The sequence below is a fragment of the Rhinopithecus bieti genome, unplaced genomic scaffold (assembly GCF_001698545.2).
Source record: "Rhinopithecus bieti isolate Rb0 unplaced genomic scaffold, ASM169854v2 scaffold_62788, whole genome shotgun sequence".
Taxonomy (NCBI): domain Eukaryota; kingdom Metazoa; phylum Chordata; class Mammalia; order Primates; family Cercopithecidae; genus Rhinopithecus; species Rhinopithecus bieti.
The window spans coordinates 220162-236252 of NW_016823884.1; the positions used below are offsets into that span (position 1 = coordinate 220162).

Genomic DNA, 16091 nt, shown 5'->3' on the forward strand with positions numbered 1-16091 from the left:
AGCCCTCGCAGGCCAATAACGACAGGACTGACCGCCTGGCCCACCCAGCTCCACCCCCGAGCCGGGCGAGGCAAGTTCTGAGGTCTGAACACCTGGCTGGTCCTGGGTGACGGTGGCCGGCAGTCACCTCGCGGCCGTTCAGGTGAGGGGGTCGGGGGAGTGGCTCGTGAGCGAGGAAGGGGGAGCAGGTGGGCTCCCACCCGGTGCTCCGTGAGATCGAGGGGAGCGGGTTTGGGGTGCGGATGCGTGCGCTGGGCGGGACGCTGGCAGTGGTGCCCGAGAAGGGGCGGAGGGAGACTGGAGTGAAGGTGGGCCTAGGGAAAGGTACGTGCTAGAAAGGAGGAAAACGGATGAAAACGGAGTGAAATTCTTCAGTGATGGAACTAGGCTAGGACATGTTTCTTGCCCTTTAAAGAGTGTTGTCTTCGGGAGATGGGACGTAGAAGACAGTTGCAGCACAGGGTGGTAGCTTGGCGAAAGTTATACAAAAGCAGGAAACACTGGAAGGAGGTAAGATGTAATGTGCTTTGGAAGTAGGGGAGTTGGGAAGGGCGTCCGAGAGGAGGTTGCTGAAGGGTGACTAGGAGTTGGATGGGAGGACATCACCTGTAAGAGAACGATATTTCCGTGGGCAGAGAGGAATGATGGGTGATCAGATACTGTAAAAATGTGAAGTGTAGGATGGCAAGAATGTAAGAAATGAAGAGTGAAGACGTCTGGAAGGGCCTCGTGTGCATCAATCACAGAGGGGCTTGATCTTTATGCTTAGGGCAAGCATTTCCTTGAACTTTGAGTGTTTTAAGGAGCTTATTTCTTATATTTAGATTTATATAGATCCTGGCATTGCATCTTAGAGATAAGGTTTAAGAGGGGCAAGCTTGGAGGCAGGGCAAGTCCGGAAAATGAAGGAGCAGGTGAAATCCGTTTTAAAGTGCCAAAGGACAGAGACTGGCTGACAGCTAAACTTAAAGGTTTCTGAGAATCCGCAAATAACTAAATTTATCCAGTCAGCCTGCTCCAGAGTACGCTTCCAGTCATTTAGGTTGCCCAAGAATGAGTAAAGCAAAAGGAAATTCAATTTTCCAAGACCTCGTTTCCCCTCTCCTCTTTAATTCCTTATTCAGTTAGCAACAATATATCCATTCCCTTGCTCCTTTGTAAAAAATAAGTTCCTGAATGTTAAGTAAACCAAGTGTTTCTAAATTGGGTAAGAGTTTGAAGACTTAAGGCAGCAGAGATGGGAGAGACTTAAAACGTTATGTCTGAGAATTAAGCATTAAAGGTGGTCTAGTATTTGGGCGGGGCTTGTGAGGAGCACGTACTGAACCTATGGAATTGCTGAGTGAGTTCATGTGCCTCTGAACTCTCTGATTGGATATGACCAGTAAACTTGTATAATCAGATCCTGGAGTTTAGGGGAGAGGGCAAGAGGTAGAGAGGATGGATATCAGACTATTTTTAAAACAGAAAATAGTTAAGATCACCCAAGACCATCTAGAATCCTTAGAAGGGAGTAAGAAAGGCATTATTGGGAAACTTTCCAGCTTGAATTCTCATATTCTTTCTAATCTCCTGGTTGAGTTTTTGGAGTGCTGTTCTCTCTGTGCAAAACCCCTCCCTTGACCCTCTCTCCTTTCCTCTATTTTTTAACTTGTCACTTCCCTCTCCTGTTCTAGGTCTCAGTTTAGATAGCACCTTTCTCTCGAAGTTCATAGCACTGTGTATTCCCCCCTTTATTGTTCTTATCACCTAATTTTTGATGGTTTGGACACTAGTTGTTATTCCTCACTAAATTTTATGTTTTGTGAACTCAGGGGTAAGAGCAGCAGCTGGCACAATGAATGCACAGTACTTGTCAGAGTGAATGCATTTGAGTTCCAAGAACCAAAGAAAGGCAGTATTTCACGAAGAGAAATATCAAATCTTCCAGATTAGTCAAATAAAATAAACTCCAAAAAAAAAAAAAAGGTTTATTGGGTTTGGCAGCTGGAGATCCATAGCGATTTTTTTGTTTATTTGTTTGTTTTTTTGAGACGGAGTCTCGCTCTGTTGCCCAGGCTGGAGTGCAGTGTGGTGATCTCAGCTCCCTGCAACCTCAGCCCCCCAGGTTCAAGCAATTCTCCTGCGTCAGCCGTCCAGGTAACTGGGAATACAGGCATACGCCACCACACCCAGCTAATTTTTTTGTATTTTTTTGGTAGAGATGAGGTTTCACCATATTGGCCAGACTGGTCTGGAACTCCTGACCTTGTGATCCGCCCACCTCGGCCTCCCAAAGTGCTGAGATTACCAGCGTGAGCCACCGCACCTGGCCTCCTTAGTGATTTTAGTAAGAGTAAGTTCAGTGCAGTGATGACAATAGAATGCAGAGTGCAGTTGCTAGAATATAAACAGGAAATAAGAAGATAAAGACAACTCATTTGAAATACCTTTTCAGAGGGCTTAGGTAAACTACAGGAATTATTCTCCTTGTACTCTAATACTTATTGTGGGTTGTATTTATAACTACAGTATAATATAATGGATGACTGCGTGGGCTTCCCCACTTAGCATTTGTTAAGTTAATCATTAACTTAACATTAAGCATTTGTTAATGCCCGAAGCATTAGACTTCGGGCAAGTTGCTTAATCTTTCTAAACCTCAGTTATTTTATCTATAAAATGGGGACAAAATAATACCTACCTCACAAAGGTGTGGTAAGGATTGAAATTGAAATGTAAGAGCATGTAGCATGCTTTGAACACAGTTCTTGGCACAGAAAGTGCCCAATAATTGTTAGTTTCTTGTAGCTATTACATGCCAGGTCCTGTACTGAGCGTTTTATATGCATTATCTCTTGGACTCACTGGAAGACCTACTGTTTTAATTTCTGTCGATGATAAAACTGCATCACAGAGAGGTTACCGAATTTGCCCAAGGTCACAGAACAGGACTAGTAAGTGGTCTTGGTTCATCATTGTCAAATTTACTAATCCCCTTGTGAAAAATTAAGATTGGATGGTTGTCTTAGTTTACAACTTAGAAGATGATTGAAAACATTTTGTTGTAGGTGGGGAGCCAGATTGCAAGTAGCTCAGTGAGTTGTGTGGGTGAGTTAAGCAATCTTTTTTTTTTTTTTTGAGACAGAGTTTTGCTGTTCATGCCCAGGCTAGAGTGCCATCTCAGCTTACTGAAACCTTCACCTCCTCAGTTCAAGTGATTCACCTGAACTCCTGACCTCAGGTGATCTGCCCGCATCAGCCTCCCCAAGGTGCTGGGATTACCGGCGTGAGCCACCATGCCCAGCTGAGTTAAGCAATCTTTATGTAGAGCTCTCCTTTGAGAAAGAAGTTGGTTGCTTCAAAGGAAGATAAATGGGACAGTGGCTTGGAAGAGGTAATGGAGGCTAGGAAGGTGTTTATCAACAAAGGAGGCTGGGCACAGTGGCTCACACCTGTAATCCCCACACTTTGGGAGGCTGAGATGGGAGGATTAACTTGAGCCTAGGAGTTTAAGACCAGTCTGGGCAACATAGGGTGACCTCTGTCTCCACAAAAAATAAAAATAAAAAAATTAGCCAGGCGTGGTGGTGTGTGCCTGTGGTCCCAGCTATGAGGGCTGAGGTGGGAGGATTGCTGGAGCCTGGGAGGTTGAGGCTGCAGTAAGCCATAATTGAGCCACTGCATTCCAGCTTGGGTGACAGAGTGAGACCCTGTCTGAAAAAAAAAAGAAAAGACGGGAATGTGTTTTTAGACGTGAGGGAATGGATTCCCTGAAGGGAGAAGGATGAAAGATAAGAAAGGATAAGTGATGGACCAGTTCTTGAGGTAAGATAAGAACACAGGAAGACTGGTCAGTCTTAGAGGAAAGAATGAATGAGCAAAGAAATTTTGAGGCTTGTAATGACACAGGATGGAACGCTATAGTCACTGTGGTGTAAGTCATTTGAGATGAGTAGGACAGAAGAAGGAGGGCATGAAGTGAATTCATGCCTGAAGGAGTTGGCTAGGTTCTCAATATCCTTCTATAGAATGGGATAAAAGGTCAATTTGAGAAGTGTTGGGGAAGGGGACTTTTTAAACACTATTTAGAACGCTTCTGAGGCTTTAAAATACTCATTTTTAAAGTGGTCCCAAAAAATTCATAAATTAGAAGCAGCAGTGGTAAACATTTTTAGGAAAGTGACTCTTGAAAAGTTTATTTTTTGGTTTGTGACCTATTGAGCTTATTTATTATGTAAGTAGACCACACTCATTTGAAAGTTTAAATTGTGCAAAAGGCGTAAGAAATTTTCTTTTCTCTCTTCCATAACACTGTCTCTTACCCTCCACACTGTCTTCCACAACACTCTCCCCTACCCCGCCACACTCAGTTCTCCATAAAACTATCTCCTAGTCGCCACACTGTCTTCCATAACACTCTCCCCTACCCCTCCACACTGTCTTCCCGAACACTCTCCCCTACCCCGCCACACTGTCTTCATAACACTCTCCCCTACCCCTCCACGCTGTCTTCATAACACTCTCCCCTACCCCTCCACGCTGTCTTCATAACACTCTCCCCTACCCCTCCACGCTGTCTTCCATAACACTCGCCCTTACCCCGCCACACTCTCTTCTGCATAACACTATCTCCTACCCCGCCACTGTCTTCCATAACACTTTCCCCTACCCCGCCACACACTGTCTTCATAACATTCTCCCCTACCCCACCATGCTCTATTCTCCATAACACTATCTCCTACCTGATCACACACCTGTTTTCCTAGAAATCACCACTCTAAATTGTTCCCTTTGTAGCCATATGTACATTTTCTGTTTCTGTGTGTCTCTGTATGTACATATGCATAGAAGTGCATAGATAAAATATATATCCTTTTCAAAAAATCTTAAGTGGGACTTTGGCTATGCATATTATTCTGTAACTTGTTATTTGGATTAACACTGTGTCTTAGACATCTTTCTATGTAGAGCATATAGATCTTCCTTGTTCTTTTAAATGGCAGTATATTTGTCTATGGAAGGACTTAATTTATTTAACCCATACCTTGTTGATGGCTTGTGTTTTGCTTTTATTTTTTCCTGTTTGTTTTTGCTGTTACAAGAAATGCTTCCTTCCATCTTAGTGTATCTGCCTTTGTACCCTTGAAGGAGAAAGTTGCTGCTTCAAAGGATGTGTTCATTTTGAATTATGATAGGGGTTGCTTATTTTTCCTCCAATGATACACTGATGTATCCCCCCTGCCCACAATGTATGGTCATGCCTGTTTTCTCACCCCCTTACCAGTACTGGACATTGGGCACTAATAAACTTTTAAAGATTTACTACTCAGGCTAAAAGTGTCTCTTTGTTTTAGGGTGCATTTCCTCATTTGAATGAAGTGAAGATTCTTCCTTGTTTAGTGACCATTTGTCTTTATTTTTCTGTGAACTGCTTTTGTCATTTTCTGTTTTCTTTTTTGTCTTTTTCCTAAAGCACACTTTGTAGCCCTTTGTTGTAAAATGTTGGAAATATTTTTCCCAGTTTGTCATTTAATCTTTGACTTTGTTTATGACTGTCTTTCTGTTCCCCAGTAGGAAGTACTTAATTTTTATGTACTCATATTTGGTAGGCTTTTTCTTTATAGGTTCTTTTGGCTGTAAGTGATACATTTAAACCTAGCTATTGCTCATTTACATTAGAAGCTTTTCCATTAGAACCACACTGACGATTTCTTTAAATATAGCTTGAAAAAAATTTTCCCCTATTCTTTCAGCTATTGTTCTTGAAAATAATGTGTTTTTAAAGGAATATCTACAAATGGAAATGGTGATGATAGCCAGCAAATTTTTTTAAATGGTGTAAAACCATTTGTACTCCTTTAGTAATTTTTTGGTAAAAAATTTGTACTCCTTTAGTAATTATTTTAAAATGATCAGAGGATGCATTTTTTAACTGTTTTCTTTTTTGAATTATTGTTTAACTTATTATATGTATTCATTTCTACAGAATTATAAGGCTGTCTGCAGAGATTTGAAAAATGGCAACAAATGAAAGTGTCAGCATCTTTAGTTCAGCATCCTTGGCTGTGGAATATGTAGATTCACTTTTACCTGAGAATCCTCTGCAAGAACCATTTAAAAATGCTTGGAACTATATGTTGAATAATTATACAAAGTTCCAGATTGCAACATGGGGATCCCTTATAGTTCATGAAGCCCTTTATTTCTCGTTCTGTTTACCTGGATTTTTATTTCAATTTATACCTTATATGAAAAAATACAAAATTCAAAAGGTGAGTATAAGGGACTAGAAATAGAATATTATCATTAATGTTGCTGAATATTTTAAAAGTAAATAGGGCTTTGTTTTGAGAGGCTAAATCAGTGATATCCAATGGAAATATAATGAAGCCACGTGTGTAATTTTAAATTTTCTAATAGAATACATAGAAAAGGTAAAAATAAATAAGGAAATTAATTTCATAATGTGTATTATTTAACTCAGTAAGTGTAAACTATTGCTGGGTACAGGGTCCATGCCTGTAATTCCAGCACTTTGGGAGGCCAAGGCAGGAGGATTGCTTGAGGCCAGGAGTTCAAGACCATCCTGGGAAACCTAGCAAGACCCTGTCTCTACAAAAAAATACAAAAATACCCAGGCATGGTAATGTAAGTCCTAGCTACTTATGAGGCTGAAGCAGAAGGATTGCACCACTATACTCTAGCGCAGGCGACAGAGTGAGACCTTGTCTCAAAAAAGAATAAGAAATAAATGTAAATTATTATTTCAACCAGTAATCAAAATCTTAAAAATTCTTAATGAGATATTTAATAAGTCTTTGCAATGCCGTGTGTATTTTACATTAATTTTAGTCTATCTCAATTTAGGCTAGCCATGTGTAAAGTGTTTGGTAGCCACATGTTACTAGCTGCTCCTGCATTGAATAACACAGTCCTAGGTCATTACTGATAATATTTCAAGAATAGTTTATTAGATTGGGCTTTAAGTAGATGTGATGGTTATCTAATTTAAGTTTACAAATTTTAATGTTTAAGCTAGCTGGAAAGGAAAGGTATGGTGATTTGTGCATATTTTTCAGTTCACCCCAACTCTATGTTCCAGCAAATCTCAGGGACTGTTAATACAGTATGACCTTGATCAGGGCTATCAAAGTTTTTTTCCCCTAAATATATGGTAGGTAGTTCTGCAGCATTCATATCATCCCAAATAAGGAGGTGAAGCTCCTCGTTTCTGGATATTTGCTTCATTGCACTAAATATTGAGAGGTCGCTATGTACATGACAAGGTGGAATCTAGTATGTAGTCTATGAGCTTGACATGAGAATTTGGCGTAGCTTATTAGAAAGATGAATTATTTGTCAGCATTTGGTAAGCTGATGATAGTTTCTAGTGTTTACTGTTTACTTTTCGAAAAAGTCGTTCCAAACTAAAATTCAAGGGCATACAGTCTTGGTAGAAAGTAGACCGCTGAGAGTATTCATCTGTGGAAAGTAATTTCCATTCACTCAGTACAATTGGCCCTCCTTGTCCATGGGTTATGTATCCATTGATCTAACCAACTGCAGATCAGAAATATTCAGGGGAAAAAATTGTGTCTATACTGTACATGTACAGTCTTTTTTCCTTGTCATTATTCCAAATAACAACTATTTATAGAGCATTTGCATTTTATTAAGTATTGTAAGTGCTGTAGAGATGATTTCAAGTATACGGGAGGATATGTGTAGGTTATAGGTTATGTCAAATACTATGTCATTTTGTATCAAGCACTTGAGCATCTTCAGATTTTGGTGTTTGCAGAAAGTCCCAGAACCAGTTCCCCAAAGATACCAAGGGATAACTGTATATATTTTGGATGGCAGTCTGTACACATTCTCTGTTATCATTCTGTTAGTTTCACAGCCTCTCCCAGAGGCTCACTTTAAGCAAGTGTTAATATTAATCCTCTCTGGGGATAATACAGGGGTCAGATGATGGCAGACTCCAGGCCAAAGGTGAAAAGAGCAAAGGGTAAAGGTGAAGGAAATGAAAAATAATGTAACCCAAAAGAGAGTATTCTGTGACCCTCAATTAAGGTCACAGAAGTTCCAAAGTGCTTTTTAGAAAAGCACCTGCTTTGAAAGGCAGAATTAAGTTTGGATGTCTAAGTTCTAATGCACCTTTAGGGTGATTGTGGCTGCCGTGTGTCACCCAGTGATTTATTTATAGAGCTGATGCATTGTATGGCTGGCCAGGCAAAAACATCCTTTCTCTCCTTCACTGCACTTTCCAAGTGACTCATTGGTTGGAAGTAGTAACCTTTCCAGAGAGAGGAAGAGCTTATTCAGGCAAGAGTATATGAGCAGCTTTAAAATATAGTGTGGCAAAGGAAAGAATAAGCTGTAGTCTAGTTGGTCAGAACTGGTTGTTTATGAACAGATTGAAAGGCTGGGTAATATGGCTTCAAGTCTGTACTCAGCAAGTCTTTACGTTTCATAGCCATTAAAGTCCATGCTTTGAGCATTTTTGATAAAACGTGATTTTAAATCAGGACTAGTTTTCACAAGTTAAAGGAGTTTTAAAAGAAACCAAAATATCAATACTAATTAATTACAGGTTTATGCATTTTGAAGGCAGATACCCTGATTAACAATGAGGGTATCAATTGTTTAAGAGAAAATATTTGAGAATTATATTTAACATATGCAATACATGTTTTATTCTTAAAATTGTCAAAAGAAGAAGCTGGTGGTGGTGATGAAATAGTACTAAAGACTCTCTGCTTTCAAACAGAACAGACAACTGGAGAGCTAATGCACGTCCTTGCTAGTTAGAGGAACTTTCACAGGAATGAAAAAGTAAAGCAGACTTTGCAGGATCTATTTCTTTCAAAAAAAAAAATCATACATCTTAGTAATTCTCCAAAAATTTTCCTCAAAGATAAATGTACTAAAAATATTATTTCTGAAGTGTGTGGCCCTTGTAAAGGTATTCCTTTATATTAAGTACAGTTATGCATAAAGTAAAATGTGGTAAACTGTCATTTTGCTCTAGGTATGAATTTGTATTGCTAACTGTAATTTATGTATACTCTAAATGGTATATATAGCATGTGATTTTATTATAGTTGATTAACTTTGTAATTTCTGTAACTACACCGATATCACAGTCTACCCGGGAAATTAAGTTTGTTAGCCATAGTTTCTGTAGGAGACAGTACTATTGCCAAATGAAGCCTGAATCTTTCATTTATTTCGTCCCCAATTACAGAGTGAAGGTTTAGAGGAGTGGGGTTAGATAATGCTCAGATTAGAAATACAAAGGCAGTTGTCAGATCCTCTCATTTTACTGTTGAAGAAACTGAGTTGTAAACATTACAAGAGCTAATTAACTGGTGAGTAGCAGCCCCGGTATTAGAGCACAAGTCTCTGGATTGATTCTTAGTTCAGTGCTTTTCCTATTTTTGTCGGGAAGATAACCCTTAAAGAATTTCAAGAACAGAACTGGATCTGGAGACCTAAATTGTAGTTAGTCCTGCTTCTGCTAATAACTGCGTGTGTGGGCCGGGCGCGGTGGCTCACGCCTGTAATCCCAGCGCTTTGGGAGGCCGAGACGGGCGATCACGAGGTCAGGAGATCGAGACCATCCTGGCTAACATGGTGAAACCCCATCTCTACTAAAAATACAAAACAGCCGGGCGCGGTGGTGGGCGCCTGTAGTCCAGCTACTCAGGAGGCTGAGGCAGGAGAATGGCGTGAACCTGGGAGGCGGAGCTTGCAGTGAGGCAAGATTGCGCCACTGCACTCCAGCCTGGGGCACAGAGCGAGACTCCATTTCAAAAAAAAAATAATAATAACTGCGTGTGTGACCCTCCCCAAGCTGGTTGACCTCTTTGGGCGTCTACTGATGCTCAGTAGTTCCCGTACTTTGCATATCATGTTGAAATAAAATAGTCTTGTTGGCAGATTTCTGAGTTTTTTAGCAGTGACATTTAAAACGAAGCAATAACTGATACTTATTGTCACCATCGTTTTGTAAAACCCAAAGCACTTTTTTTATATCTTAAGTGCAGTCCTATAAATTGAATACATTTAGTTAGTTTTTGTTTTGTTTTGTTTTGCTTTGTTTTTTATAATGGCTTGCTAAGCAAATAGGTATCCTGATGAGGTCTTAAGAACATCTCACATTGATCTAACTTTTCTCATTTTGACTGGAATCTGTGAACTCCATAATCAGGACACATCTCTGTACCTCTCAACACAGAGAGTTTGTAATTCTGTCATTGGATATGAACAAAAGTGCACTTATTTATTGGAATGAATACCACTGAGTGCCTGGAAGCTCGACTTACTGTGTACAAGGCTTCCAATGCTTCGTGTACAACTTCTTCAATTGCGGACACCCACCTGTAATCTTAGCATATTATATTTCCTCTTCTCTGAAACTTCTGGTAAAAGAAGTGAAGTGAATGATCTGTGGCAGCAAAGACTGGAGAATTATTCATTTTGTAGTGTTTCTTTGTTTGAGATCATTATGGCTGAGTGCATCTGTTAACAAGTTTCTTCACCTAAAGTAGTGATAGTAGTTGTCAAGAATTTAGAAGGCAAAGATTCCTGAGTCTTAGTTACTATAAAGTTAACATTTAACTGGCATAGAATTAAGGTCCAACATAAACAGAGAAAAAAATTAGGTCAAGTTAAACTCTGATAGCAGAGACTAATATTAGATATTGTGATTTTTCTCCATAGGATAAGCCAGAGACATGGGAAAACCAATGGAAATGTTTCAAAGTTCTTCTCTTTAATCACTTCTGTATCCAGCTGCCTTTGATTTGTGGAACCTATTATTTTACAGAGTATTTCAATATTCCTTATGATTGGGAAAGAATGCCAAGATGGTATGTAGATAAAAATTTGGCTTTTACACGCAATTGTGGCTTATTCAATTAAGTTATAGTTAATGTTCACCCTTTTTCTTAATTTTAATTAATGTTTGTTCTAAACTTTGGAAGTAAATAAATAGTAGAAAACGAAACCATAGTAAAATCTTAAAATGTTTCCATCTTTCATCTTTTAAATATTTTATTGGAAGGTGAGCGTCTAGTATGAGAAGTTTCCGTAACGTCTTTTGTATGTTTATTATATATATAAGTGCTTATGTTGACAAAAAATATGTCACATTTTAAGTTTAAAATAAATATATGAGAATCATTTACGAGGTTTATAGAAACTGTGTTCATATGAACAAAAATATGTACCTATATATACACATATATATACACACACATGTATATACTCATGCATCACTTAACAAGGATACCTCTTGTGAAGCGTGTCATTAGGCAAGTTGTGCAAACATTGTAATGAAATGAAATTGGTCTAGTGGGCAGTCTCTTTAACCACATCAAGATTATGTAGCTGTATCTGGTGGTTTTGAGAATTTATTTATGAATATATCCAATTAGGTCAACCTGGTAACCTGGGGTGTTTAGTTTTATGTAATGTCTCAAGCATCCCCACTAAAAGTCTGGATAGTTTAAATAAACATTATTTCTTACACATTACAACATTTTTATCTTAAAGGTATTTTCTTTTGGCAAGATGCTTTGGCTGTGCAGTCATTGAAGATACTTGGCACTATTTTCTGCATAGACTCTTACACCACAAAAGAATATACAAATATATTCATAAAGTTCATCATGAGTTTCAGGTATGTGAGAGTTATATTTAATTCTTTCTGTTCAAGGCAAAATGTCTGTTTTCATTCCCCGAGCATTTTTCTGAAATTGTTGGTGACGTTTTTATTTTCTTTTCCTTTGGCATGATTATTAAGAACAACACACACACACACATACAAACAAGTCAGTTCTACACATTGTCTTCATTATTTAAATTTCATGGTAAAGTGAGATCTGAAAGAAAAGTATTACATGAAAGTTTGGACTTCCATCCTTGTGGACAGTGCTGCACTGGCACAGCTAGATCCTCACATTGCTAACTCCCACAAAAACAGTGACTTTTATTAGAACTGCTGTTTTTTTATTTTTTTGGAGACGGAGTTTTGTTCTTGTTGTCCAGTCTGGACTGCAATGGCATGAGCTCAGCTCACTGCAACCTTCATCTCCTGGGTTCAAGCGATTCTCCTGCCTCAGCTTCTCAAGTAGCTGGGATTACAGGCATGCGTCACCATGCGTGGCTAATTTTGTATTTTTAGTAGAGACGGGATTTCACTATGTTGGTCAGGGTGGTCTCGAACTCCTGACCTCTGGTGATCCACCCGCCTTGGACTCCCAAAGTGTTGGGATTACAGGTGTGAGCTACCATGGCCGGCCTATTAGAATTGCTTTGATGTAGCTTTATCAAACTGGCTGTGTATGTTTTGCATTGATCGTGGTTACATGGTATGCAAGTGTATGGCTAGATAAATCATCACTACATATAGAATCAGTATAACTTTGTGAAACTTTATGCGTAAATAGAATATATGTATTAGTGAAGTTCTCCAGTGAAGCAGAATCATTGGGGCATATACACACAGAGAGAGAGATTTCTTTTAAGGAATTGACTCATGCAAGTGTGGGGCTATCAAGTCTGAAATCTGTAAAGCAGGCTACAGACTGGAAATCCGGGTAAGAATTGTTGCAGCATTGCGTCCAAATTCTGTGGCGCAGCAAGTTGGAAACTCAGGCAGGGTTTCGGTGTTGCAGTCTTGAGGATCCTTCTTCAGGAAACCTCAGCCTTTATCCTGAAGGCCTTCAAATGATTGGATGAAGCCCACCCTCATTATGAAGGGTAATCACCTTTACTCAGAGTCTACTGATTTAAATGTTAACAACATCTAAAAAATACCTTCACAACAACATCTCGACTGATATTAATCAAACAGTTGGGTATCATAGCCCAGCCAAGTTGACACATAAGATTAACCATCACAATAGCTAAGAAATTAAGAATTTCTTACCTGTTTGTTTTAGGCTCCATTTGGAATGGAAGCTGAATATGCACATCCTTTGGAGACTCTAATTCTTGGAACTGGATTTTTCATTGGCATCGTGCTTTTGTGTGATCATGTAATTCTTCTTTGGGCATGGGTGACCATTCGTTTATTAGAAACTATTGATGTCCATAGGTAAGCATTGATTTCTGTTCAGGTATAAAATATAATGAAATATATTTATTTTCATGGCTGTCAGATTATCATATTTCTAAGTAGACTAATAGGAGAAGTTAATCTTCTTAATGTTATATTAAGAAAACATAATTGTTGGATATAAGTTTAAATAATAGATGTTTTTACATTCTAGCCTATGCTGTTATAATTTTTGTAGTGATAATGTGTTATTAGGGCAAATATATATTTAGGACAAGTAATTTCTTTATCCTTCTGTAGTAAACCTAAACCTAACTCATATTTGAAAAAAATATCAAAGCATTCAGCCTTCATTGAATGAGACTTTCTAATCTCTACTGTTCAGCACTGATAAAAGCACTTGCAAGATGAAACTACTGCTTGTAGTATGTACATATTTCAAATGCTTCCTTTCTGTTGATTGGAAGACATTTTGTGGTAAATTATTTCTATTGAATGCCTTCTTAAATGCTTATTCTAATTGTTCATTATTTTTAAATTATATGTTCATTGCATTTTGACTTGGGACGTACTTTTGTACTCATGAATGCAGAATATCAAATTCTAAGAATTATTTTTAAAGTGCTAAAGTAGCAAAATTAATGCTTCTAGTCCTAGCCAGAGAAAGAGAGGGTTAGGGAGATTCACATAAGTATAACTGGATGTCTGATTGTAGATATGTAGTTAGAAATAAAGGAGCATACTTTAAATGGGACTCTTTTTTGAAGCCATTTGTCTTCTCCCAACTGTAGAAAAGTACACTGGTATTTTGGTTAATTGTGGTACATTTGATTCCAATTTGTCATTGCCTAAAAAACTAAATGAAGTTGCTATACAGGGATTCGTAGGCCTGCCCTTTTTAATACTCGATACTAATTTTATGTGACTTTCCCTAAAAACATATTTAGTGTTTTGGGCTTCATTTACAAGTGTTATAGATTGTGGTGAGAAAGCTTCCTCTAAAACATAAAAGAAAATTAATTCTTAAAATCTGTGTCTAAAGATTCATTACTATAATCCCTCTCTTCCATCATTCACATATTTTATCATAAAATAAATGATTTTCATAGATTTTTTTAAAGGATTTTTTTTTTCTTAGAGTGGTTTCTAGAATATACACCATTTTCTGTGTTTGCTGTTTGTGAACATCTTAGAAATAAAGTGGTCTAGGCAAAGTGGAATGTTACCTAAATTGGTTAATGTGAACACATGATTATTAATAGAAACAACAATTATTTGAGATGTATTTATTCCTTAATAATCTTTATCATTTTTGTTTCAGTGGTTATGATATTCCTCTCAACCCCTTAAATCTGATCCCTTTCTATGCTGGTTCTCGGCATCATGATTTCCACCACATGAACTTCATTGGAAACTATGCTTCAACATTTACATGGTGGGATCGAATTTTTGGAACAGACTCTCAATATCATGCCTATAATGAAAAGAGGAAGAAGTTTGAGAAAAAGACTGAATAAATATCTCATGTAAACCTTCCTGAAAGATAAACGTTTTCCTGAATTCAGAAGCTAGTAGCTAACGTCGCTTCTGGAGAGCAGAAATAAGCATGTCTTCTGGCTACTAAGGGATAAAAAGAACATTAACAACCTTTAATTACCTTCCTAGTGGGAACTTTTTCTACTTTACCTACAAGTTCTATATATGTAGAAATGAATGAATATATATTTAAGTACAGTTTTCATAAGAAAGTTTTAAAGGCCATGTTCCTACGCTTCCAAGAAGGTTTTGGGTACTAGAAGTATTAATCTATGGCTTTTCTCCCAGTAAAACCATAGGCCTGAAGTTGACATTGGTCTTTAAATCTTTTAGATATATTCTGGTCATTTCAGAAAATTCTTCATAGTGGTGTTGGCCTTATATTTAACCTTTTTGGTTTTTTTTTGAGATGAAGCCACACTCTGTCGCCTAGGCTGGAGTGTAGTGGCACAATCTCGGCTCACTGCAACCTTTGCCTCCCAGTTCAAGCAATTCTGCTGCCTCAGCCTCCCAAGTAGCTGGGATTACAGGCACCCACCACCATGCCCAGCTAATTTTTGTATTTTTGTAGAGATGGGGTTTCACAGTGTTGGCCAGGCTGGTCTTGAACTTCTGACCTCAAGTGATCTGCCCACCTTGGCCTCCCAAAGTGCTGGGATTATAGGTATAAGCCACTGCGCCCAGCCTTTTTAACTTTAAACATGTTTTAGAATTTGCCTAAGGATCAAAATGTCGTGGATTGAACCTCATCAACTGATGGCAGTGAGTGACTGAAGCTTCCAAATCAAGAAAAGCCAGCACCAAGAACTTCCATTCTAATCTAGAGCTGACCAGTTTGAGCTGATTCTCTTTGAAGAGTCCTTGATTGCAGTGCAGTACTGGCATTTCTGAGTGGATGTAAGTGGAGTATTTTAGTCTAAAGGCTTTTCAAGTTACTTGAATTTTTTAAAAAATTGAGGAGCTTTATTTCTATTTACCCTTTCATTTTGTATATCAAATTTCCATTGTCATTAAAACTGTGTCTTGAAAGTTTGTGAACTGACTTGCTGTATTTGCACTTTGAGCTCTTGAAATAAATGTGATTTTTGTCTGATTATCTGGTTTCCAGTTTTAAACATTAACTGTCACCTTTCATTCTTAAAATTGAAAGTACAGAAATTAAGTTATTAAGTTTTACAATAAAAGGATTGGTTTCTTTTTTTTTTTTTAAGTGCTTCCTTTGCCGAAATGTTTCCTGGCTGTTTGAACATGAATTTTTCAGGTTTAATTATTGTGGGAAATCGTCTTGACCTAGTAAAGCAATACATATTGAAGCAGCTCTTTGCCCTGCTTAGATAATGTATGTTTTCTGTACAGTTGAAGAATAGAGCTAAACTTTTCAGGACTGATAGTATCTCAAGTATCTAAGTTGTAACTCATCAAGGGTTGGTAATTCTTAGATATGGTGGTAATTGTTTTTATTTTTTTAACTGTGGAGTCATTATCTGGTGACTTCCTTTTTTTT

General features: G+C 38.1%; 1 protein-coding gene across 3 annotated transcripts; it reads left to right on the plus strand.

The window, feature by feature from the left end:
• On the plus strand, positions 1-15771 carry MSMO1 (methylsterol monooxygenase 1). 3 transcript variants are annotated; one of them, XM_017861959.1, is made up of 6 exons: positions 1-142; positions 5969-6254; positions 10711-10859; positions 11545-11671; positions 12936-13090; positions 14373-15771. In XM_017861959.1, exons 2-6 carry the CDS (start codon positions 6000-6002, stop codon positions 14566-14568), a joined length of 882 nt encoding a protein of 293 aa, XP_017717448.1. In that variant the 5' UTR covers positions 1-142; positions 5969-5999; the 3' UTR covers positions 14569-15771. The 3 variants fall into 3 exon arrangements, with proteins under 3 accessions (XP_017717448.1, XP_017717450.1, XP_017717449.1); XM_017861960.1 differs by lacking the exon at positions 1-142 and adding an exon at positions 255-510 and having other exon boundaries at positions 14373-15575; XM_017861961.1 differs by lacking the exon at positions 5969-6254 and having other exon boundaries at positions 47-142.
• Positions 15772-16091: the final 320 nt, after the last annotated feature.

Excerpts from the sequence above, each read along its gene's own strand:
- MSMO1 (XM_017861959.1), top strand. The coding sequence starts at position 6,000 with ATGGCAACAAATGAAAGTGTCAGCATCTTTAGTTCAGCATCCTTGGCT. Across the intron at positions 10,860-11,544 it reads TGGGAAAGAATGCCAAGATG|GTATTTTCTTTTGGCAAGAT; the intron begins GTATGTAGATAA and ends TTTATCTTAAAG. Across the intron at positions 13,091-14,372 it reads GAAACTATTGATGTCCATAG|TGGTTATGATATTCCTCTCA; the intron begins GTAAGCATTGAT and ends TTTTTGTTTCAG.